The following is a 26,245-nucleotide window of genomic DNA, read 5'->3' as shown; positions in this document are numbered from 1 at the left end:
TGGCTCATCAGCAGTTATCCTTTGGCAACTGAATCAGAAATGCATCCTGCTGTCTATTAAGGAAGGTGTCTCTGCTTATAACTAGCTTTCTAAGGTGAGGCTTGGTAGATAGCTTTAGTCGCCCTCCTGTAATTCCTTGTCTGTATCCCTAGTACTTCCTTCCCTCTTCTAAGTGACCTTAATCACTGCTGTAAATGAATCAAAGGTGTTAGTGAACATAGATATGACTAGTTCGCAACAGTAAGATAACTGCTAACTGCTGAAACATGGGTGCTCTAGCATTGCTTGGATGGTGTCTGCCCTGATGGCCTCTGAGCCTACAGGCCAAGGTCCAGCGTGAGTGCCGCACAAACCGTTGTCCTTCTAAACAGCTAAAGTTCATCTCCTGCTAGAAGAGAAATGTCTACAGCAGAAAGCAGGGGGGTTAGCAGCAGGGCACACTAGGGGAATAAAGGATTTTATTTATATTTATTTTGAGTCTATAGTTTTCTAAATTCCATAAATGTAATTGAGCCATTATCAAGGAAACATTTGCTGGGGGTCTGGGGAGGGCCCTTTGGGCAAGAAAGAAAATATCCTCTAAGATTTTGCATGTTTATGAACCTTAAACACTCTTTCTCTTTGTTTGGATGTGTTGAGCCCTGAGAGACTATCTGAACATGCGACGGTTTGTGTCTCGGAAAAATTACTGATTTTTTAGAGACCAGGCCAGCTGGTTGAAAGCATTTTTATGCCAAGTATTTCCTATTTTTCTCTTTCTCAGACTGAATTTCATTTTCATTCCCATAGTTTCAACCTTCTAAACTTCCCCCATTCCTCCTTCCTCATCTTCATTGCTTAAATGTGTCTGATCTAACCCACTTTTTTCCCACCACTGGCCTGACCCCTCCCAAATAAGGTGGCATTTTCAGTCCTGAAGGACACATAATGCAACCTCTGCCTCCAGTCGCTTGGGCAGTTTGTCAAGGACTGCCTATAGATGTTTATTTTTATGTCTTCTATCTTAATTTAGGGAACTGTGTGCTCGTTTTTATTTGTATTTGTCCCCATCTATTTTGCAATGATATGTTTTTTCTCAGTGCCGCATAATTTTCAAATCGCCATCACAAACATCTCTTTCTTTTACCTTCATCACCACCCAGCAAGCTCGGTGATGTCAACTCTGTCTTACACCTGAGGAAACTATGCCCAGAGTATTTGTGGCTTGTCCCAGGATCTGCATTAAGTAAACAACTAGAACTTAGATCCATGTCTTCTGATTACAATAGTATTGCCCTTTTCACAATACCAGGGTGGAGTTTACACTCCTAAGGACTGAATAATGCTAAATATATTTTTTAGCTTCTGATGGGTCTGACAGAGTAGCCCTATCTAGAGTGTATAATCAGTAGATACTTGATTGCAAAACCTCTGTGACTTGACTCTGACTTATGCAACATGGACTTGGAGAAATAAAGATATCGTTTTAAAAACATAACGATGTGTAAAGATCCTCAATTTGGCAAGTCTAGTGCAAGTTGAAAGCGGATGGTGATTGTAGTACAGCTCACTTAGAGTTGGACCTAGAAGACTGCAATGAAGGGACAGGCTCCCAAAGGGCAGAGCTTGAACGTTACACTGACCATTAGTCACTGCATTGAGGAGTAGAGAAGAAGGCAGGAAAATGAAAATGAGTTTCTCTGGAAGTGTGGCATCTTGGATAATTCAAGGGTAAAAATGGTGTTTAATGGGAATCAAATTGTTCAAGGAAGTGGTAATGGGAATGGAGTGGTGTCCACATCTAGGACTTCAGTTTGAATCTAGTCTAAGTAAAAAAAGCAAAGTGGACTGAGGGCCTTGGTAATGGATTACAAACCTCTCACCTCCAGGTCTACAGAGCAAGCTCTCCTTGGGCTGCATTGGCTCGCTGGCAATTATCCTGAATACTGTTTTAGTAAACTACGTGAAATAAATGAATGCCCATGGTCCCCTGAGGTGTTGTCATGGCTCACAGTTTCAGATGCACTCTTTTAAAGCAAAATCATAGCAAAAATTGAAAAACAATAAATGGAACATTGATGGAGATATTGCACTCTGCACTAGAGTGTTGCTTGCTGAGAAATGCAAAGATGCTTTCACCATTGTGTCAGGTGCTCAACTGAACATTTATTGAGCTGTCTGTATGGAGAAAGACATAGAAAATAAAAATGTATTTTCTGCCCTCATGATGCTCACGATGTGATTAGGGGAAAGAACCATTCCATTAAAAAAAAAACAGCACTGAAATGAATCAATGAAAACAATCAACTTTATTACTGAATAGAGGCTGGAGGGGTTGTGAGATAACTAGTTAAAGATGGCTCTGGGAGGGCATGTATTCAGAACTGTATTTAGCTCTGTACATCTTTGTACACTGACTAGGAAAGCCAGATTCTCTGGCAGAGGGAAGTCTCTTCTCCGTATAGGAAAGGATACCTCATTCGGTGTTGGTCTGAAGCAACAGGCCTAGGAGATCTGTTCTGCTTTTGTGTCATTACTGGATCAGTGATCCCTAATGATCAACCAGTGCATTGCCTGGAACTCATGTTGACTCTAGATCGTCCTGATCATCTGAATCCATGGTTTGTTCTGAGTTATGTCTGGGATAGTTTCACATTTCTGAGAAGCCTTCTTGGAAGTAAAGTCCCAAGCATTCCACTGACTGTTCAGGGACTATCCAAGGGCAGGATTAGAGCTTGACTAACAGATGCCTTTTGATGGACACAGAGAAGTCTAGACTCTCCTGAATCATCATCATTTTACTTAAAAAGCAAAGGAGAGGGTCAGAGAAACTAGCTTTGGGGTATGTTAAGTTTAAGGTCTTATTCATACACGCGCACATGCACACACTTACATGGGCATGCATACACACAACTCTTTCTCTAGCAATGTGTTCCTTAGACTTTTGGCTGAAATCATTTAGCATCTTTATATCAGTGAATAAAATTGTAGCACACTCATAAAGAAGAGAGAGAATAAGGAATGTTTGTGGCCTTTAAATGCCATAATATAAATACTTCTTCATATTGTGCATGGATTTATTATAAGCACCATGGATAATTTGTGTATCTGAGGCTGTGGCGAGCTTCCGGGTGACTCACAGTGCGTGCCAGATCATAGAGGATCAATGATTTCCTAGTTTCCCAGGGGTATTTCCCCCATTTGCCTGAAACTTACGTTACAGTTTGGTAGCAATATTAAATGCAAGTAAATTAAAATAAGGCTATGTGTTCTCTAATTATTCTGTCAAAAGAGCAGGCAGCTTTGAAATAATTCTCAATGCTGCTATGTTGGATGCTTTCCCAAAGGCACGAGTCAGCTCCCTGTGACACGTTTTCAAGTCTCCCGTTTGGGTGACTTTTACTTCATCTCACCCCTGGCCCAGGGGAGGTGTCCTTCTTTTCATACTTTTGCCAGGGTGCCCAGATTACTCTCCCTTACAGTGACTGTGACACCGGCACGGAGGCCAGAAAACCTGCCTTCTTACTTGCTACAGCTTGTTTAAATTTCCCTTTTTTTTTTCCTCTCTTGCTTTTATTATGATGGTTGGGGGTAGGTCAGAATCAACCTTTTCAATTAGAAATGCTGATAAGATCCAAGAGAGACTGTTACAGTGGTGATAGTTGACAAAGAGGAGGACCACAAAATATCACCTGGATGAAATACCTTGCTGCAACGCTATCTCCAGGACACATACACACCACCATCCCGGCGTGCAGACAGGCACTGCTGATATATTGGAGTCTGCTGGCCATTTTCTTTACAATAACTAGGAAAGGAAAAATGAGCCCCTATTTCAGTATGTTCGTCCCACGACGATGACACAGTAGATTCTCCTTGCAGGTAAACCAGGAGAGCCCAGTTAATCACCCTTTATCACTCAAAGGACTCAAGTGTCTTGCAGATGCATGGGAGCCCTGGAGACTGAGATATTCATTGGGTTGCAATGCTATTCTTTTCTTTCATTCCATCTAATGTAATAAACTCAAGTCCTGGCATCAGAGTGATATGTGCTGGCTTTTAGAGTCCCAAGCCTTTAACATGTACGTGATTCACTCCACAGAACTAGATACATTTTCAGAAAGAAAATGTCATATCATTATAATTTTAATAACTTTACAACTTCGCTCCATCTCCTCTGTTACCAGCCTATTCCTATAGCTACCATCATCTTTTGCCAGAAGCCTCTAATTTATTTCTCTGTATCCGCAGCTGCCCACCTTCAAACAGTGTTGTGTTGAATTGATTTTAGTATCTAAACTAGCCTTAATGGATCTGAGATAGATTAGTTTATGCCTAAATAAGATGAATTTTTATATATTTTGTCTTATTAGAAATGTGCTCTATTTGTCAGTAATAGTTGAATGAGTCGGTACAGGCTCCCCACTTGACTCTCCCACTCCTATTTGAGTTACTCTGACCATGTTAACATAAACCATTGATCAAAAACTAAAGAAAACAATCATGGCCAGCTAAATTGTGCAAGATTTTATAACAGGGGTCAGGAAACTTTTTCTGTGAAGGGCCAGACAGTAAATATTTTAGGCTTATAGGCCACGTGATCTCTGTTGCAACTGCTCTGCTCTGCTGTTTAGTGCTACAGCAGCCAAAGACAATATAGAAATGAATGAGCACAGCTGTGTCTCAATAAAACTTTATTTACATGAACAGGCAACAGCCAAATTTGGCCATAGTTGCTGATCTCTGCTTCAGGCCATTCTGCCTTTTGCATACCCATTCTCCAAAGGCATCATAAAAAAAATGCAGTCATCTACATTGTATTTTCTGGTAATCCCAAAGTACTAAATCTCTCAGTTCTGAAATGTGTATACTATTTTTTTTCTCTTTGGTTAGAAAATGGTATAGAGTTTAGCCTGGGAATTGAATGACTGAGAATGCCTTGCTTATTAAACCAAGAATTCTTGGTTGAGGTTTATTATTCACCTAGGTCCATTCTCCTTGAAGCCATAACGTTAACTCAGTCTGTCACTTGAAAGACAGGCAAATAGTAAAGTATTTTGGAGAATCACTGAAGGTTTCCTTACCACCACAGAACAGGTCTTGAAAGGTTATGAGCTGTTTGCTGGTCTGTCTTCCCTATGGGAGCTGCCTCCTTGGACTGGAATATCTAGTTCTAGGACAGGGAGTTTCTCCTTTGAAGTCCACTCAGAACTGATTATACCTCTTCATGGAAACTGACTAGAATGACCTAGTCTGTAGTGAAGGGTCAAGGGACTAAATTGGGTTTGGAATTATCAACTAATGTCATTGTGCCCGGGGAGATGTACTGGGAGGCTTTCCTAGGGTAGTAACAATGAATGATAAGAGAAAGGGGTTACCAAGAGCAGACAGGGAAAATATCACAGGACATGTATTCTAGACCCACCACTTTCTGGCTGTGTGAGCTTGCTTTGCCAAGTTTACATCTGTGAGAAGGGCACTTGAATAGAACATAGAGTAGGAGCAAGTCAGATTATCCACACAAGCTCATTGCTCACTCTGTGCTCTGAGGGCCAGATGCATTTAGACCAAATATTCAAAATTCACATACATGCACACACAGGCATGCCCTCAGGTACACGTGTGTATTGTACGTGTTGTGTTTGTGTTGTGTGCATGCATACATACCTCATAGAAGGAGTATTGTGAGCAATGAATTAGACTATATATGTAAATGTTTGTAGATCAGTTTCTGTCATGCAGTGCATGCTTTATGGGTGTTTGCTGTGTGGCTGAAGTTTTGTACTCCCTACTGCAGAGTTTCCAATAGTGATACTATTCATACTGTAGGGCAGGTATTTCTTGGCTGTGTATTGTTGAATATTGAGCAACATTTCTGGCCTATACCCCCTAGAGACCATTAGCACCCCACCCCTAGTTGTGACAAGCAAAAATGTCTCCAGGCATTGCCAAATGTCCCTGAGTACCAAATCACCCCCGTTGAAACCATAGCCCTAGTGGAACCAAAACATTAATATAAGGAATTCATTCCCAGACTTTAGCAAGTATCTAAATCACCAGGAGAGCTTGTGAACATATGGATTGCTGGGTCCCACGCCAGGGTTTCTGACTCAGAGTCTGGTTTTAGATCCAAGAATTTACATTTCTAATGAGTTTCTAAGTGATGCTGATGCTGATCCTGCTCCCAGGACCTCACTTTGTAAGTGTGTAGGTAAGGTGTAAGATATTCTGCTTTCATGCTGTGTGTGTGTGTGCGCGCGCGCGCCCGCGCACACAGTATGCATACGCTCAAGGTGGGCGGGGGTGGGGTGGGGGACAAGCCATTTTGAGATGCATTTTCTCGGTGAAAAAATTTTGTCTAAATTTTTTAAAAAGCAAAAACGTGATTATTCCATCAACATATGCTCTCTGTAAAATTCAACAGTATAGAAACTCACAAAGTTAGTTTCTGTTGCCTCTAGACCCCACTTTACATCCCAGATAGTCCACGTAGTACCAATTTGGTATTATCCTTCCAGACGTTCTTCCCTTTCTTCTTCCCTCCCCCCACCCTCTCTCTCTCTCTCTGTATCTATATGTATAAATATATATATATATATATATATATATATGTGTAGGTATAATTTTTTGAAAAATAGAACTGGGATTATAATGTAAAAAAAAAAGATGTAAGATATTCTGGAAGAATTCTTGGTGATTTAAAAAGTGCTTCCTAATTTTGAGGATTTTGATGTTACTGTGAGCACAGGGCTTAAGGTCTCTCTATTAAGGCCATTGGGTGGTTCCTCACAGCTGTGGCAGAGATTTGGGGGGACAAGCAAGGCATTTATAGGAGATGTTCAGTCTGTACTGGGTTTCAGTCAGCACTGCCCTGCCAGCTGTCACCTGAATCCTGCCAGGAGACTGCTTCAGGCCCTGGTGAAACACTGGGGCTCCTACAGAAATGAACTTTTAATTTTCACTTTATAGTCAGACTTAACTACCAAATGAGGCAGTGTGACATTGGGGTCTGTCAATACGAAATGCATGTGCAGAGTGGATTTGAAGGACATGATGACTCAGGATGCCGGTGTGTGACCGGTGATTGTTAGAACCCTGGCTCTTACTTGCATCTTATTTACTTGCACCAGCTGTCTTGTCCTTCCTTGATTTCCCTCTTCAGGTCAGAGTTCCTGTTGCCCTGAGCTGTCATCCATGCTCTCTCTCTCTTTTTTTTCTTTTCTGGGAGTTAGAGATAGAACTGTCTTGAGCTATTTATCAGTCTTTTCTCTCTTGGCCCTCTGTTCGTATTTCGGCCTGTGGATCTAATCCACTTTAACTGATTGACCTTGTGCAACCAGACATCAGGGAAACAACAGGAGAAGCACAACTGCAGCTGGGGGAGAAGATGGATACAATTTTGCTGGGTGGGCACAAAGGTCATAGAGACCTGTGCAGATTTAGGAAAATAGAATTTATTTCCAAGCCATTTAACATGAATTTTCTAGGGAGTCTGTACGGATTCTGGAGTTGATGATCTTGAATGGGAGACAGTCATTTCAAATACACAGAGAAGTATGGTGTAGGGTGTGTGCAAAAGCCTCTGACTCACCCATCATCTGTCATACTATTTCTTACCCAGTTATCTTCACTATCTTTACTATTATCACCATCTTCACCCCCACCATTAACATTATGTTTATATCATCCTTTGAGCAGCACTTCATAATTTGCCAAGGTTTCATTCATTTCTCTTAAGTACCATTCAACACAGGCATTATTATTATTGTTGTCTTTGTATTGTTATTCTCATTTTTCATACAGACAGCTGAGACCTGTTCCAGATCATCTGGGCAACAAGATACAGAGCCTTGACTGGGCTCAGGTCTTCGGCTTCTAGATCTTAAAGGTTCTGGGACCCAGAGCAGACATTTTCTTCTTCCCTCCCTGCCCTTCCTGCCACACACACAGCCACACTTAAGCTCATTGATGGAATGAGACTGGGTCATTGTCATGGGATGACAGTGGAAGTCCAAACCCTCTTCCAGTTGCACAGGTTGGAGCCTTGTCAGTTTGAATGATTCCAGATAGGATTATTCTCTATCGTGGGCTTCTTGAGGGAGAGACCTGGTCTCAAATCCCTTCATAGCACATGGCTTTGCGCTCCAGAAGTGCACAAACACTGCTTATTATCTAACAGTTGTCTTGGGTCTAGAACAAGGAGATTATGATATTGAAAGAATGGACTTATGATCTTCACTGAAAGATAATTAATAGCCACATAAAGAACCCATACATGATCTAATAAATGCAGGATGTTTTATCCTAGTGAACTTCAACAAAATCCTCCCACAGTCAAAATTATCTGATGAATCAAGTAAATTGTACCTCATCCTTTTGTATTTTACAGATTGCATATATAAAGCATAATGAGACTATATGTTTTTCCCAAGATTTATTGCAAAAAAAATTCTCAATACGATTGACCAATTCACTGCATTATCCCATACTGTTCAAATCCTAGTTAGCCTCCCATGGTATAAAAGCATATTAACACAGTTTTTTCTATCACAACCACACATTATAATTTATATTCATTCATTCACTTATCCATTAATTTAACAAGTATTTGCTGAGTACCTGTTAGGATCCCTACATTTGAAATACACACAAATAGGTTAGGCAGACAGGTTAGGCAGGTTATACAGATGTAAAGTGTATAATATGTAATATATATACCATTTTATATAAATAACTCAGTTGCAACATGAATACATATGATGGAAACATAACAAGGTGGAAAACCCATGGGTTTTAAAGTCAAACAGACCTGTATTCTAATCTTAAAAATATATTTTAGTACTTGTGCAAATTCTCAATTGTCTGAATCTTGATCTTTTTAACCTATAAAATTTGGAGGGGGGATTGGAACCAAGATGGTGGAGTAGAAGGATGTGCTCCCACTCCCTCTTGCGAGAACACCAGAATCACAGCTAGCTGCTGGACAATCAGCGACAGAAACACACTGGAACTCATCCAAATGATACCCCATATCCAAAGACAAAGGAGAAGCCACAATGAGACAGTAGGAGGGGCACAATCACAGTAAAATCAAATCCCATAACTGCTGGGTGGGTGACTTACAGTCTGGAGAACACTTATACCACAGAAGTCCACACACTGGAGTGGAGGTTCTGAGCCCCATGTCAAGCTTCCCAACCTGGGGGTCAAGCAATGGGAGGAAAAATTCTTAGAGAATCAGACTTTGAAGGATAGAGGGATTTGATTGCAGGACTTCAACAGGACTGGGGGAAACAGAGGCTCCACTCTTGGAGGGCACACACAAAGTAGTGTGTGCATCAGGACCCAGGGGAAGGAGCAATAACCCCAGGGGAGACTGAACCAGACTTACCTGCTGGCATTGGATGGTCTCCTGCAGAGGTGGGGGCTGACTGTGGCTCACCTTGGGGATGAGGACACTGGCAGCAGAAGTTCTAGGAAGTATTCCTTGGCGTGAGCCCTCCCAGAGTCCACCATTAGCCCTACCAAAGAGCCCAGGTAGTCTCCAGTGTTGGGTTGCCTCAGGCCGAACAACCAAAAGGGAGGGAACCCAGCCCCACCCATCAGCACTCAAGCCGATTAAAGTTTTACTGAGCTCCCCACACCAGAGCAACAGTCAGCTCTACCCACCATCAGTCCCTTCCATCAGGAAACTTGCATAAGCCTCTTAGATAGCCTCATCCAGCAGAGAGCAGACAGCAGAAGCAAGAAGAACTACAATCCTGCAGCCTGTGGAACAAAAACCACATTCACAGAAAGATAGACAAGATGAAAAGGCAGAGGGCTATGTACCAGATGAAGGAACAAGGTAAAACCCCAGAAAAACAACTAAATGAAGTGGAGAGAGGCAACCTTCCAGAAAAAGAATTCAGAATAATGATAGTGAAGATGATCCAGGACCGTGGAAAAGAATGGAGGCAAAGATCGAGAAGATGCAAGAAATGTTTGACAAAGATATAGAAGAATTAAAGAACAAACAAACAGAGATGAACAATGCAATAACTGAAATGAAAACTGCACTAGAAGGAATCAATAGCAGAATGACTGAGGCAGAAGACCGGATAAGTGACCTGGAAGACAGAATGGTGGAATTCACTGTTGTGGAACACAATAAAGAAAAAGGAATGGAAAGAAATGAAAACAGCCTAAGGGACTTCTGGGACAACATTAAACACAACAACATTCACATTATAGGGGTCCCAGAAGGAAAAGAGGGAGAGAAAGGACCAGAGAAAATATTTGAAGAGCTAATAGTCGAAAACTTCCCTAACGTGGGAAAGGAAATAGCCACCCAAGTCCAGGAAGCACACAGAGTCCAATACAGGATAAACCCAAGGAGAAACACACAGAGACACATAGTAATCAATTGGCAAAAATTAAAGACAAAGAAAAATTATTGAAAGCAGCAAGGGAAGAGTGACAAATAACATACAAGGGAATTCCCATAAGGTTAACAGCTGATTTGTCAGCAGAAACTCTACAAGCCAGAAGGGAGTGGCATGATATACTTAAAGTGATGAAAGGGAAGAACCTACAACCAGGATTACTCCACCTGGCAAGGATCTCATTCAGATTCAAAGGAGAAATCAAAAGCTTTACAAACAAGCAAAAGGTAAGAGTATTCAGCACCACCAAACCAGCTCTACAAAAAATGCTAAAGGAGCTTCTCTAAGTGGGAAACACAAGAGAAGAAAAGGACCTACAAAAACAAACCCAAAACAATTACGAAAATGGTCATAGGAACACACATATCGATAATAACCTTAACCGTGAATGGATTAAATGCTCCAACCAAAAGACACAGGCTTGCTGAATTGATACAAAATAAAGACCCATATATATGCTGTCTACCAGAGACCCACTTCAGACCTAGGGACACACAGGTTGAGAGTGAGGGGATGGAAAAAGATATTCCGTGCAAATGGAAATCAAAAGAAAGCTGGAGTAACAATACTCATATCAGATAAAATAGACTTTAAAATAAAGAATGAATGTTACAAGAGATGAGGAAGGACACTACATAATGATCAAGGGATCAATCCAAGAAGAAGATATAACAATTATAAATATATATGCACCCAACATAGGAGCACCTCAATACATAAGGCAATTGCTAACATCTATAAAAGAGGAAATCGACAGTAACACAATAATAGTTCGGGACTTTAACAACTCACTTACACCAATTGACAGATCATCCAAAATGAAAATAAATAAAGAAACAGAAGCTTTAAATGACACAACAGACCAGATAGATTTAATTGATATTTATAGGACATTCCATCCAAAAACAACACATTACACTTTCTTCTCAAGTGCACACGGAACATTCTCCAGGATAGATCACATCTTGGGTCACAAATCAAGCCTCAGTAAATTTAAGAAAATTGAAATCATATCAAGCATCTTTTCTGACCACAACACTATGAGATTAGAAATGCATTACAGGGAAAAAAACGTAAAAAACACAAACACATGTAGGCTAAACAATACGTTACTAAACAACCAAGAGATCACTGAAGAAAACAAAGAGGAAATCAAAAAATACCTAGAGACAAATGACAATGAAAACACGATGATCCAAAACCTACGGGATGCAGCAAAAGCAGTTCTAAGAGGGAAGTTTATAGTAATACAATCCTACCTGAAGAAACAAGAAAAATCTCAAATAAACAATCTAAACTTCCACCTAAAGGAACTAGAGAAAGAAGAACAGACAAAACCCAAAGTTAGCAGAAGGAAAGAAATCATAAAGATCAGAGCAGAAATAAATGAAATAGAAACAAAGAAAACAATAGCAAAGATCAATAAAACTTAAAGCTGGTTTTTTGAGAAGATAAACAAAATTGATAAACCATTAGCGAGACTCATCAAGAAAAAGAGGGAGAGGACTCAAATCAATAAAATTAGAAATGAAAAAGGAGAAGTTACCACAGACACCACAGAAAAACAAAGCATTCTAAGAGACTACTACAAGCAACTCTATGCCAATAAAATGGACAACCTGGAAGAAATGGACAAATTCTTAGAAAGGTATAACCTTCCAAGACTGAACCAGGATAGAAAATATGAACAGACCAATCACAAGTAATGAAATTGAAACTGTGATTAAAATTCTTCCAACAAACAAAAGTCCAGGACCAGATGGCTTCACAGGTGAATTCTATCAAACATTTAGAGAGGAGCTAACACCCATCCTTCTCAAACTCTTCCAAAAAAGTGCAGAGGAAGGAACACTCCCAAACTCATTCTATGAGGCCACCATCACCCTGACACCACAACCAGACAAAGATACTGCAAAAAAAGAAAATTACAGACCAATATCACTGATGAACGCAGATGCAAAAATCCTCAACAAAATACTAAAAAACAGAATCCAACAACACATTAAAAGGATCATACACCATGATCAAGTGGAATTTATCCCAGGGATTCTTCAATATATGCAAATCAATCAATGTGATACACCATATTAAAAATTGAAGAATAAAAACCATATGATCATCTCAATAAATGCAGAAAAAGCTTTTGACAAAATTCAACATCCATTTGTGATAAAAACCCTCCAGAAAGTGGGCATAGAGGCAACCTACCTCAACATAATAAAGGCCATATATGACAAACCCACAGCAAACATCATTCTCAATGGTGAAAAACTGAAAGCATTTCCTCTAAGATCAGGAACAAGACAAGGTTGTCCACTCTCGCCATTGTTAGTCAACCTAGTTTTGGAAGTCCTAGCCACGGCAATCAGGGAAGAAAAAGAAATAAAAGGAATACAAATTGGAAAAGAAGAAGTAAAAGTGTCACTGTTTGCAGATGACATGATACCTTACATAGAGAATCCTAAAGATGCTACCAGAAAACTACTAGAGCTAATCAATGAATTTGGTAAAGTTGCAGGATACAAAATTAATGCACAGAAGTCTCTTGCATTCCTGTACACCAGTGATGAAAAATCTGAAAGAGAAGTTAAGGGAACACTCCCATTTACCACTGCAACAAAAAGAATAAAATACCTAGGAATAAACCTACCTAGGGAGACAAAAGATCTACATGCAGAAAACCATAAGACACTGATGAAAGAAATTAAAGATGATACAAACAGCTGGAGAGACATACCATGTTCTTGGATTGGAAGAATCAATATTGTGAAAATGACTATACTACCCAAAGCAATCTACAGATTCAATCCAATCCTTATCAATTATCAATGGCATTTTTTTACAGAACTAGAACAAAAAGTCTTAAAATGTGTATGGAGACACAAAAGACCCCAAATAGCCAAAGCAGTCTTGAGGGAAAAAAACGGAGCTGGAGCAATCAGACTCCCTGACTTCAGACTATACTATAAAGCTACAGTAATCTAGAGAATATGGTACTGGCACAAAAACAGAAACATAGATCAATGGAACAGGATACAAAGCCCAGAGATAAACCCACGCACCTATGGTCAACTAATCTATGACAAAGGCAGAATAGCCAAAGCAGTTTTCAGGGAAAAAAACGGAGCTAGCGGAATCAGACTCATTGACTTCAGACTATACTATAAAGCTACATTAATCAAGACAATATGGTACTGGCACAAAAACAGAAACATAGATCAATGGAACAGGATAGAAAGCCCAGAGATAAACCCACGCACCTATGGTCAACTAATCTATGACAAAGGAGGCAAGGATATACAATGGAGAAAAGACAGTCTCTTCAATAACTGGTGCTGGGAAAACTGAACAGCTACATGTAAAAGAATGAAATTAGAACACTCCCTAACACCATACACAAAAAAGAACTCAAAATGGATTAGAGACCAAAATGTAAGATCGGACACTATAAAACTCTTAGAGGAAAACATAGGGAGAACACTCTTTGACATAAATCACAGCAAGATCTTTTTTGATCCACCTCCTAGAGTAATGGAAATAAAAACAAAAATAAACAAATGGGACATAATGAAACATCAAAGCTTTTGCACAGCCAAGGAAACCATAAACAAGACAAAAAGACAACCCTCAGAACAGGAGAAAATATTTGCAAATGAATCAATGGACAAAGGATTAATCTCCAAAATATATAAACAGCTCATGCAGCTCAATATTAAAAAAACAAACAACCCATCCAAAAATGGGCAGAAGACCTAAATAGACATTTTTCCAAAGAAGACAGACAGATGGCCAAAAAGCACATGAAAAGCTGCTCAACATAATTAATTATTAGAGATATGCAAATTAAAACTACAATGAGGTATCACCTCACACCAGTAAGAATGGGCATCATCAGAACATCTGCAGACAACAAATGCTGGAGAGGGTGTGGAGAAAAGGGAACCCTCTTGCACTGTTGGTGGGAATGTAAATTGATACAGCCACTATGGAGAACAGTATGGAGGTTCCTTAAAAAACTAAAAATAGAATTACCATATGATCCAGCAATCTCACTACTAGGCATATACCCAGAGAAAACCATAATTCAAAAAGACACGTGCACCCCAATGTTCATTGCTGCAGTATTTACAATAGCCAGGTCATGGAAGCAACCTAACTGCCCATCGAGAGGCGAATGGATAAAGAAGGTGTTGTACATATATACAATGGAATATTACTCAACCATAAAAAGGAACGAAATAGGGTCATTTGTAGAGATATGGATGGACCTAGAGACTGTCATACAGAGTGAAGTAACTGAGAAAGAGAAAAACAAATATCATATATTAATGCATATATCTGGAACCTAGAAAAATGGTACAGATGAACTGGTTTGCTGGGCAGAAACTGAGATACAGATGTAGAGAATAAACATATGGACACCAAGGGAGGAAAGCGGCGGGGGTGTGTGGCTGGTTGTGTGATGAATTGGGAGATTGGGATTGACATGTATACACTGATGTGTATAAAATGGATGACTAATAAGAACCTGCTGTATAAAAAATAAATAAAATAAAATTCAAAAATTAAAAAAATAAAAGAAATGTAGGTAAAATTCAATTTTTATACTAAATTGTTAGGCTATGTCTTAGAATGAAAACATAGAACAAATCTAATTTTTTATTGTTTTGCCTCGAACTCTGAACACAACAGTATAATGAAGTTTTTGAGGTGGAATAAACCTTCCAGATCAACTAACTTAGCAGTTCTCAAATCTTTTGGTCTTAGGACCCCTTTAAACTTAAAAAAATGATGAGAAACCCAAAGAGCTTTTGTTAACGTGAGTTATATCTAGTGATGTTTACCCTGTTAGAAATTAAAACCATGAAACATTTAAAATAGCTGTTTATTAATCCATTTAGAAATGAGTAATAAGCCCAATTCATGTTCACATAAATAACATAATTTTTGAAAAGCAGTATTTTAAAAATTACTGATAATGGCATTGTTTTACATCTTTGAAAATCTCTTCCATGTCTGGCTTAATAAAATATAGCTGGATTCTCCTAAATGCTTCTACATTCAAAAAAAATATTTTAAGGGTAATGGTGGGAATTTGAAAATTATTCTGTTAAAAATACTTGTTGAGCACCTACTACATCCTCCAGATAGTCTGGGTTTTGCTGCAGTAACAAACAGCTTCAAATACCAATATTTGGTGGCATAAAGCAACCAAGCTTTGTTTCTCACATGTTCCATGTCGGTTGTAGTGTGGCTTGTCATCCTCACTCAATGACCGAGAATGACAAAGAAGTCACTACTAGGAATTTGCTGAGTGCAGTGGTTCAGAGCAAATGGGAGAATTCTGGCAGGTCTCAAACCAGCAATTAAACGGATGGCTCAGTAGTAACACCTGATTTTATTGGTCAGCACTGGTCCATTGGCCCTACCCATCACAAGTGGACCCAGAATTTCTCTCTCCTATGAGCCCATAATGGAGGAGAACTACCAAAACGTGGTAAACAGTGCCACTGATTACTTTATTTACTATAAGCCAGACTCTGAAATGAGTATGGCAGACCTGATGGTGTCTGGCCCCAAGTAGGCTCACATTCATGTTGTTCTCCTTGTTTTACCGCCTAGCACTGAACTCACAAATTCTGTGTGAAGGCTAGAAGTTAAGATATTGAGAACTGCTTCCTTTGCATAGCATCCTGGCACACATTTGAGAGCCCCGTTCTGTTTCTGTCAGCTGCAATTTTCTAAAATAGCAGATGGTGCATTTTGCCTTCCCCTGGGGCACTCTGGAATGAATGAAGAGATCGCCTTCAGGGAGATCTTTATTCCTGAGGGTATTTCTTGCCCCTGTGCATTTCTGCTCCTGAAATCTGACCCTGGTGTTGGTAGCATCTCTTGGGTCACCTCCATAGCAATCAGTGCTATTTGGCTGATGGAGGATCAGAAAGGTGGAGCTGGACTAATTTGAGGAACCACGTGGGCTCATAGAGTCATTACTGGCTATTTAAAGACAGATGTTTTCTGTATTGTTCAGTTTTTCCTTGAATGCACTTGACGATTCTTTGGTAGTGTCTTCTGATTTCCCACTTGTCTTTGTTTTTAATATCAAGGAGTAACATAGATTGAAATAATTGCCCTGGTAGCAACTTTAGTGGTGAAGGGTATGGAGTTATTAAAATTTGTAGTCATGCTGTTTTTGCACCTACACTTTTGCTTATCTTGGAGAGGCTTATAAAAGGCACCAAGGAATGTGGAGAGAGAGCAACTACCAAATCATGGCAGGAAATCAACCGTGCAAATGTTGGTTTTTTTAGTGTTCTGTTTGCTAAAATTTACATTTATTTTTACAATATTTCTTAATGACAGTGTTGCCCAGCCAACCAGTAATTGGCTCATGCCACCAATGTCAACTACACTAATGGCGGGGGGAGAAAGAGAAGAGGTGACTTACATTTACTGAGGTCCCAAAATATGCGCAGCTTTGTGCCAGGTACTTCACACATATGTGTTCTCCTAAAATCCTCACTGCAATTTGCCTTTTTCCCTCCACGTGATCCTTTATAAAAGAAACACCAGAAGTTAAACAACCTGCCCCAGGTCATGCAGCTTTAAGAATCAGAGGTATTATTTGAACCAAGGTATGCTAAAAGATATGTTTATCATATCGAACCAATGAACTTCTCCAGCAATCAGTGTTTTAAATAGTCAAATGATTGGATGGTTCCTTCCCTTGATCTCATGTATACCTTATATTGGTATAATATTTTATTATTTATAAAGTACTGTCATATTAATTATAACATTTCAGCCTTATAACAGCCCTCCAAAGTATGTAAAGTTGGAAGTTGGTATCCTATCCCCATAATATATTATCAAGAAATGGGTTCAGAAAAGTGAAGTAACTTGCCCCACGTTAGTCAGGGCCGACTCCGAAGCCAGTGCTTTTTATCCTTCACATCATCTCTTCTCTGGACACTTGAGCCAGCAGGCTTTATTTTCATGGCAGCTGAGCATGATGGATTCAAGCCTGGGCAACTGTTTGGGTATTTGTCACAAAGCTTATAATGAACTGAGACAAAGCAGTTAGCCACAGATGATAATGCCACTGTGGTCCCATGACAAATGACAAGGAGGTTGCAGTAATGAAATCTCATTAGAGATTTCATTACTGCGAGTGAAGAGACCACATCTGAGGTCCAGCACAGGCACATTTCCCACTGCAGGAAACACAATGAAACTTCTGAGTAAGGGTCTCCACTGACATTGGCAACATGCTAGCAGGATTAAGAAGACCTCCTCAAAACAGTGATTGCGATAGCAAATGTGTGGCGCCTAAGATAAGGACCAAATATTTATTCTGGCAGAGATTAAATCTTCTCTTTTCCTGAATCTATTATGGATCTTGCAGAAAATCTGCCCAAGAATATATCTCACTGATCAGCCTACTCCATGAGCCAGAACTGTACTTTGCCACTGCTGTTGCTGAAAAGCTGCAGAAGGCTGGTTTAAAGGTCTCCTCTCTCCCCCCAAAACTGTCCTCCCTCCATGATTAATTAGTGACTGAGGCGAATTGAATCACCAGCAGTCCTTTACATGCATCCAGGATTTATACAGTGGTTTCTCACTGAAGAACAGTGATGCAATAAACAGTCCACATTTGTGGGGTGGACAGAGGAGTAATGGTGTTGTCTGCAGTCATGGTTTTTTCACTCCTCTAGTCCTTCAATTCTGCTAAAAAGATTATGATTCAGGTTATCATAGTCTTGCTTATTTAGGCACGAGGGAGATAAGGCACCAACACACACGCACACGCACACACACACGTCCTTAGAAGTCCATGCCAACTCTTTAAGAGAAAGCAGAAAAGTCATATTGTCATTTCTGCATTCCCAGAGAATTAAGGAGAAAGAATAAAATGGATCATAATATTATTAATTATGGGCATGAAAGATGCAAAAGAACCGATCATCAGGTTCACTTATCCACGCATCATGTTTTAATAGTAGGTATTTTGTTTAGTGCTGGAGGTGCAGAGATAGGAAAACAAAACAAAACAAAGCTGAGAACACAGTGTCTCAATAAACAGGGATTTAAGAAATCCTGTTTCTTAGAAACTCAAGAAAATGAGTATGTTTAGTCACCATTTGGGGAGGCACCTGAATTGCTTCTCCCAGAGAACAGAACATAGGAATTGCAGACATCACTTTACGTTGTGTGCTGTGCTATCAGGGCACAAAGGAAGCAACGTTGTCCACCCTGTATCTCAGCATCCCTGCGTGCTGAAATCAGCCTCTTTTGATCAGCCTAGATTCCCACTTTTTACGATTAAGGCTGCTAGGTACTTATTCATTCTTTTATTGGGCACAAGATGTGTTCACATAACTAAAGGAAAATTGGCTAGTTAAGGAAAACCTGTCTTTTGGAAAAATAGTGAAGTCTAGCATACTATATAGAAACCAGTACCTAAAATCTCACCAGAAGTCTCAATTTATTGACTTTAAGCATAGTGAGTGCTTAATAGTGTATTTATATATTGAATGAATGAATGAATGAACCAAAATTACTAAACTGGAGATTCAGTGAAATCTTTCCTATGTCTTGGTTTGTGTGGATTCTGGACTTCTTTTCCCATATCCTTTTCCTTCCTTTCCTCCTCCTCTTGCTCCTTCTCCTTCTTCTTGAATAGAAGGAAATAGAGGATAACAGAGGCTACGTGGACAAATATTGGGACTCGGTCTTGTAGAACATGAGAATCACAGCTAAATTGTATTGTTTTTGAAAGTCCAACCGTTTGCCAATAAGCCAGACTATTAGAGAAATGGAGAAAGATGTTTCTTTTCTCTCCTTGCCCATTTCCTCCTGACACCCTGCATGCTGATACCTTTCAGAGAGGTTGCGAGAGACTGATTATATCTGATCCGTGAGGTTACTTTCATTTTATGTCTTCTTCTGAATACCAATTGCAACTCTTAGTCATAGGTTATTAAAGGAGAAGAGTAAGAGTTTTAATAACATTGTTACTTATATTTCAGTGTTTCTGGGCACTTCCCAGGAGGTGGATGATGTCACCACCACCACCACCACCATCACCATAATCATCACCTTCATTGCCCTAATGTTACTCTTCTGGAATTCATTGTGTTTTCCCTCCCAGAAGTCTATGTAGGGCCACAGAGGTTCTCTTCTGCTGTGTCACATAAAGCTATAGCACTGAATATTACCTCCTTCTTTGGCTTAACCTTAGGACTGGGGCTACAAGTATGGGAAGGTTGCCAGCATCTGACTTGGAAAACCCTAGTTCAGTTTCACTGGGCCCCACTGAGGATACATTTCCTGTGTGCTTTATATCTACAGAAAGTATCACCAAGAGTAAGTCTATAGTGCCAGCGCCTATGGTTTTGGCTCCTAAACATTCTGTATACCTCCTCTTGGCCTTGGTTGCCCCCCAGAGTGCAAGCAGGCTTGCATTTCCTCTTTAATCCTAAATCTGAATTGTGCAGTAGCCTACAGTTCAGTGTCTGATTAGCCTCTTCTAGAAAACATGCCTAATTCATCTCACAGAACCTTGCAGTGTCATTACTCACTTGTTAGGTAGTTCTGTGGTTCCGGCTTTGATATCTGTTGAGGGCAATCACATGATGTAACCTGGGCAGTGCAGCCTCTGAGAGCAATTTGGGTGGTTTTGTACCATTGGCTTTTATGTTCAGGATGAAAGCTCATGGAGAAATGTAGGATACTATTATTAACTTCAAGCCGACAGCTCTCTCTGGGTACCTACAGATTCATTGTTAGTTGGAGGCTCAACTTTAAAGGGAGAAAACCTTGTGGTTAGTGATAACTTGCCTTTTGTGTTTCTTTATTATAGGAACAGGGGAAAATTGGAGTTGTCTTCAATATTGGCACAGTTGACATCTCCATCAAAGAGGAGAGGACCCCGGTAAATGATGGCAAATATCACGTGGTGCGCTTTACCAGGAACGGCGGCAATGCCACGCTTCAGGTGGACAACTGGCCAGTGAATGAGCATTATCCCACAGGTACATGTTTTACTCTCAATGACCAGACTCTCTTTTGTTCTCCCATTCTTACTTCTAACTGGTGATTTTCTCATGACTGTCACCAAATCATTAAAACACTGAATATTAAGCACACATTAGTATTCTTTGGATGAAAAAATAAGCTATTTCTTTTGGACTCGGTCCAGTACAGGGAGCTTCTGGAGACTTACTAACTATGCACTGAACACTTCTTTTGTCCATCTGATTAATACTGCTGACTGGCTCATACCAAATACAATGATTATGGATTGTCCGGGGCACTGCAGATGATGAGCAATGGAGAGAAGGGTACACCATCTCTAAAATAAACTATTGTCAGTAATCATGGAATAATCAATATGAGATCTGGTGCCATTTACTCAGGTGTGATTGAACATACAGATGGCCAGAGATGGCAGAAAGACTGTGAAAGGAAGTTTACTAAACTTGAGATGATGAACGTCAAGTCAGGATAACAATGAGAGAAAAACTAAGGGTGGAATTCCATTCATTTCGTTGACTTTGCCAGTTTTTGCTCTCTCACTTACACTAGCCTGCCTTGGTTTTCAGATGTTGGTCCTAGTAGGCATTTTAATAGCAGGCATGCTGGTGTGGGAGGGAGAAGGGTTAGTCATCTGTTTCAATTTTATAGTCAAGGAGCATTCGCCAGCAAACTCCCAGAGCCAGATGGCCAAATCAAGGACAGTGGGGGGAAAGGTTGCCTTCTTTAAAAAGATCATTCAAATAATCCCTTAGCTTTCCGTCTCATCTCTCACTTCTACCAGGAAAAAGCCCTGAACCCTGATCATAAAAGTGCCAGGAATGGAAGGGAAAATACTTTGGCTAAAGGCCTTTGCTCCATCGTTACATTATCACCTGGTAGATGCAAGAGAATAGCTCAGAATATTGAACTTGTCACTAATGTGGGCATTTATGCTATGTCTAACTCTCCATCTCCTACACTCCAAACTGCTCATCATTTTCTCACTGTTATCTTCTTACTTCCTTTATAGTGAGGTGAGCACAGAGGTAAGGAAGCCGGAAGCACATTTCCAGAAATGTAAGAGCCCTTTAGCTAATAATCATCACACTTGAGAGAAAGATGTAAATTTGCCTATTTGTGGCCCAAGAATGTTGAATGACTTGAAGGCTGTGATTATTTTTTCATGCCTAAGTTAGCATTACTTTTCTTTAAATGCCAATTAGAAGTAACTGTGCTACTGGGTTTTTCCTCTATTAGCCAGGATCTTCCTATGTCTGCTTTAAGAATTATGGGAGCATTCACGAAGAGCATACAAGACCCCCAAAATACTGAAGCAAAAAGCCCCACCCACTCATTTATCTACCATCTCAGTCTCTGTACCATATCCAGCTCAGTCTCTGCCGGGAGTCTTTTGACATACTCTTAGCACTTCTTAGATTAAGGCACAAAAATGACCGTATACATTTATCTTTGAGCCTTTGAAGAAAGCCAGAGGTGTTAGCAGCTACTGTGAATTCTCATCATCATCCAAATGCACTAGACACTAATAGACCTGATTTTTAAATTCTTCTTAAACTCTGGGGGATGAGGGATGGGAGGAATCGAAATAGCCTGAAATCTTAAAAACTGTTAATTTGTTCATAAGAAAAATCAGTCCCTCTCTATGCATATTATCATTGGCCCTGATACTGTTGCTATAGGGTCTGTTGTGTTTCTATTAGGCATTTCAAAGATTCTAAATTAATGCTAACCACTTGCCCTGAGACAATATAGAATTCTGAGTTTGCTACCAGCAATGAGAAGGCTCTTTTTTAATGGTCATTTTTAAAACCACATATATGTAAGAAAACCAGTGACCCTTGCTGTGTGCCTATCTCTTTGTATGTTTAGTTCCAAATTACGGGTTGCTTCCTATGTTTTCAAAACAGAACAGACCTTTCTTTAATGGCATTGCGTCCCACTGAAAACCATTATTACTAGTAACTGTTGGTAACTGTCATTTGGTAATAATATATGTTATTATTACAGGACATGATACAGTAAAGCAGTTATAAGTATGGGCTTTGGAGTCAACTGGCTAGAGTTGGGATCTTGGTGCCATTAGCTATAATTCTGAGGCCCACTAGATTAAGACCTTGCAAGCCCTAAGCACTAAAATATTTTGTGCATGTCCCCACAAATAATTCAAAATATAACAACTATAAACTAAGTGTAAGAATTTCTAACAGCTCTGACTTTTCTTCTCTGATGATCACTATAATGCTTTCGAAATATAGCAGATTCTTTCTCCCCACATTCTCATTTGTTACTCTCTCTGCTTTCTTGATTCTCTAGGTAAGTGCTTATTCCTCCCATTTGGTGATCCAGTTCCAAACCTTAGGCAAGATATTGAACCTCCCAAGTCTCTGTTTCCGAGTCTATACAATGGGAGGATGATAATACTTTCTAGGGCTAATGTGACTATGCATGTAAAATACCCAACTTAACTGGGTCAGTTAAGTCCATACTCAATGAATGTTAGCTATGAGGATTACCAAACGTTTGAGTAGCATATTTTGCTATTATATATTCACTCATATAGACTACTTCATTTTGACTATTAAATAGCCTGTAAATTAGGTAGGGTGGGTATTTTTATTCTCCATTTCAAATTTAAAATGAGACCCAGGGAGATATTGTGGTTTTTTTCTATGAAAGAATAGTCAAGAGAGAATAGTAAATGAGGGACAGAACTAGGACCAGATTCTCCTGTTCCCAGCTGAGTACAATTTCCAATATTGCTCCCATAGCAAATTGGGGGATATTTTGAAAAATGAATAGATAGAAATGAGCATCTTTCTTGTGTCATCTTAGATTTATTCCTTTTCTTATCATGTTACAAAGGTCAGTACCAGTAACCACACAAAGGTGGTTATTGTGAGATGGGGAGTCGAAAATCCTCTTTTAAAAGAGAAAAGTTTTCTTAGCTGTGCTAAAAGACTCATTTGTAATGAGATGAAGCTGTCCTCCTAACAACAATGGCAATGTGCTTCCATGAAGCAACTCAAAGAATACTGAGTATTTAAAGGAGCTGTCACCTTACTCCATTGCCTAGAATGGAAAATGGCTTTGGGAAGTCCAACATTCTAGTTGGCCTAGGACTTCCTAGGAGTGGCTCACTTTTTTCAGCCTTGGATACCTTATTTTCTCTACCACCTGCTTCCCTGTGCTACTGAAAGGATCCATTTTGCTAAATTTAAAGCTCATTAGAGCACTCTGGCAATGTTTATTTAATTTATTTTAAACCATAAGATCAAAATAACCCCTGTATCTAGGTATCAAAGAATAAAGCCACCTGGTCATGCAATCTTGACACAGTTTCTGCAAAAATGACGTATCCATTCTTTTCCCAAGCCATTCTGTGTTATCAATAGTGATAAGTCTATAAACCAGCAAGAGGAGTTCAGTCGTGCTACTTGTCTATAGCTGATTTTTGAACAGTAGAGAAAAATAACTCCTACAGAATATTCACTTACGTCATCTCATTCTGAAGGCATGCTCTCAGGAAACCGTGTCTGCTCTCCAGGTCCCTGTGCACCAGGATGAGTGGGTCAACTCCAGAACCTTCTTATACTCATTTATAGGATTTTATGTGGCTCTACGGAAACATCCCACTGTGAAGTATTTAGAAACCAGCTGGGCCCATGGCATGTAGCAGTGGCTTTTTGTGAATCAGGAAGGATCCAAAATGAAAATAGTTCTATAGCCATCAGAATCTTGTATGACTTAATTCTGGGAGATACAACTAAAAAGCAGCTTCTTTCTTTGAACCTGAAAATAGAAAGGCTAAGGAACAGGAGAGGGAAATAAAAGAAGAATCGGCCCAGAGTTACCATCCAGGCACTGACAAATGTTCCTTATAAAGCCTCTAATTGCTGTCTTGACACAATGCAGTGGAGGGGACAAGAGAGGGGAGGTGAGCTGAGCCTGAGGAATTAATTTTAGCCCCAGCTCTAGGTCCCCTGGGAGGCTGAGCTGACTGGGACTGTTAAAGATCCTCTCTCTGCTGTGAATAGGTGACTGACTGGTTATGTCCTCAGGGCTTTCAGAACACTGAACATGGTACAGGAAGGGGCTTTTTAGGTCAGAGCCAGGCTTCCTGGAAAATGAAGACTGATAAGCAGCTTCAATGGGTAAGACTTTGCATCTTCCCATGGCAGGTGGTGCTGAGGAGAGCAGAGTCTCAATGTTTTTTTCCCTTTTCCTTCGCACACTAAGTTCATGGAAGTGCTCTTGATTGGTTTCCCTTTCCTCAGTCAATAAAATGTCCACCAATGACCTATGCTTCAATCCTGCTTGACCCCCCAACTCAGATCATGGAGAAGATGTAGATGTGGCTCCCCTTCAAGGACACTGGATGGGAAAACTCTTTCTTTATATTTGAATGTTTCAAATTCCAAAGAATTTCTTTATAGGGATTTTCTTTATAGGGATTGAAAGTAAAAACATTTCTATAGTGCTTACTGATGCTGTAAGTGCCTTCATACACATTACTGCCTATGCGCCTCACTCCCTCCTGGGAGGGTACTTGGTTTGGTATTATTACCACCATACTCATATTAAGGTTACATTGTTGAGGCTCTGAGAGTCAAAATAACTTACCCGATATCACACAGTTGAGGGGCAGACTCAGGATTCCTATCCTGATACTCAGATTGCACTCCCTCAAATTTCTTTCTCATTTTCCTATCTCCTATCAATTTTATTGATACTGACACTAGGTTATTAGTTTTGTTATTTTTTTCCATTAAAGTATTCTCAAATAGAAGTCCTTGCCTGGACTCGTTTAATTAGTAGCATTCCTCAGCCTTGGTGCTATTGAGATTTGGGGCTGGATCATGCTTTGCTGGCGGGGGGCTGCCCTGTGCATTGTAGGATGTTTGTCAGGATCCGTAATTTCCACCCCCTTGATGCCAGTAGCGTCTCCACAAATGCCAAATGTCTGCTGGGGGACAAAACTGCCCCCATTTGAGAATTACCGAGTTAAAGAAAGTCTCCAACATATTTTATTTCAAATGCTTATTATCCTTGCATTGTTTAGACAGTATGCATGAGGGTCAGAGAGATTTTTTTTGTTCACATCTCATCCTAGATTATTGAGACTTTGAAGGGTTAAAAACAAGTCTGTGTACTTGACAGAATGCTGAAATTTCTCAGCCTTGGGTTTTCATTAATTCCTAGCCAGGAGGTTTTCTTTCCTTTTCTTTCGTCTTTACCTGCAAACATTTGAGACCTTGCCAGATTTGAAGCACACATTAAAATAAGCCCCATCTACCTGCTCATTCATCCATTTAGAACTAGTGTTACTTTCAGTTCAACTGCAAAAAAAACATAGATAGTGAAGCCCTGCAAAGGGAATAAGAAGCATAAATACAACCAAAAGGGAAAGCCATATTTGAGCATGGCTGTAGCGATATAGCATCGCTATATAGCATCAACTAGAGAGAGGCTTACTTAATGAATGTGTTTGAACATTGCTAAGTACATTTTAAAACCATCTTGCAATAAGTTCTTCAAACATTTGGGCACAAAATGTATCAGTTAATCAAACCAGTGCATGCTAAATACTTGCATTGCTAAATAGTCATTTTTTTCTAATTTGTCAGGAACGAATTAGGACTCACAGGTACTAGGTGAGTTTCCATTTCCAAGGGACTTTTAACTTGCTAGAGTTGGTGATGTGTGTGTGTGTGTGTGTGTGTGTGTGTGTGTGTGTGTGTAAAGCAGCACTCTTTAACCTGGTTGCCAATGAGATTCTCTTGGGAATTTTTTTAAAATCTGTGGAT

At 39.8% G+C, this 26,245-nt stretch overlaps 1 protein-coding gene across 33 annotated transcripts in view; it reads left to right on the top strand.

The window, feature by feature from the left end:
• The window catches only part of NRXN3 (neurexin 3), a 1,710,573-nt gene that overhangs the window by 1,501,161 nt on the left and 183,167 nt on the right, over positions 1-26,245 (top strand). For all 33 annotated transcript variants that reach the window (XM_067027973.1, XM_067027953.1, XM_059057591.2 and 30 more), the window contains one exon: positions 20,266-20,437. In XM_067027973.1, coding sequence (XP_066884074.1) covers positions 20,266-20,437 — 172 coding nt within the window. The remainder of the gene's footprint in view (positions 1-20,265; positions 20,438-26,245) is intronic.

This window comes from Kogia breviceps, chromosome 3 (genome assembly GCF_026419965.1).
Source record: "Kogia breviceps isolate mKogBre1 chromosome 3, mKogBre1 haplotype 1, whole genome shotgun sequence".
Taxonomy (NCBI): Eukaryota; Metazoa; Chordata; class Mammalia; order Artiodactyla; family Physeteridae; genus Kogia; species Kogia breviceps.
The sequence above is the reverse complement of the archived record's forward strand: the minus strand, read 5'-3'. Positions and strand labels throughout refer to the sequence as shown.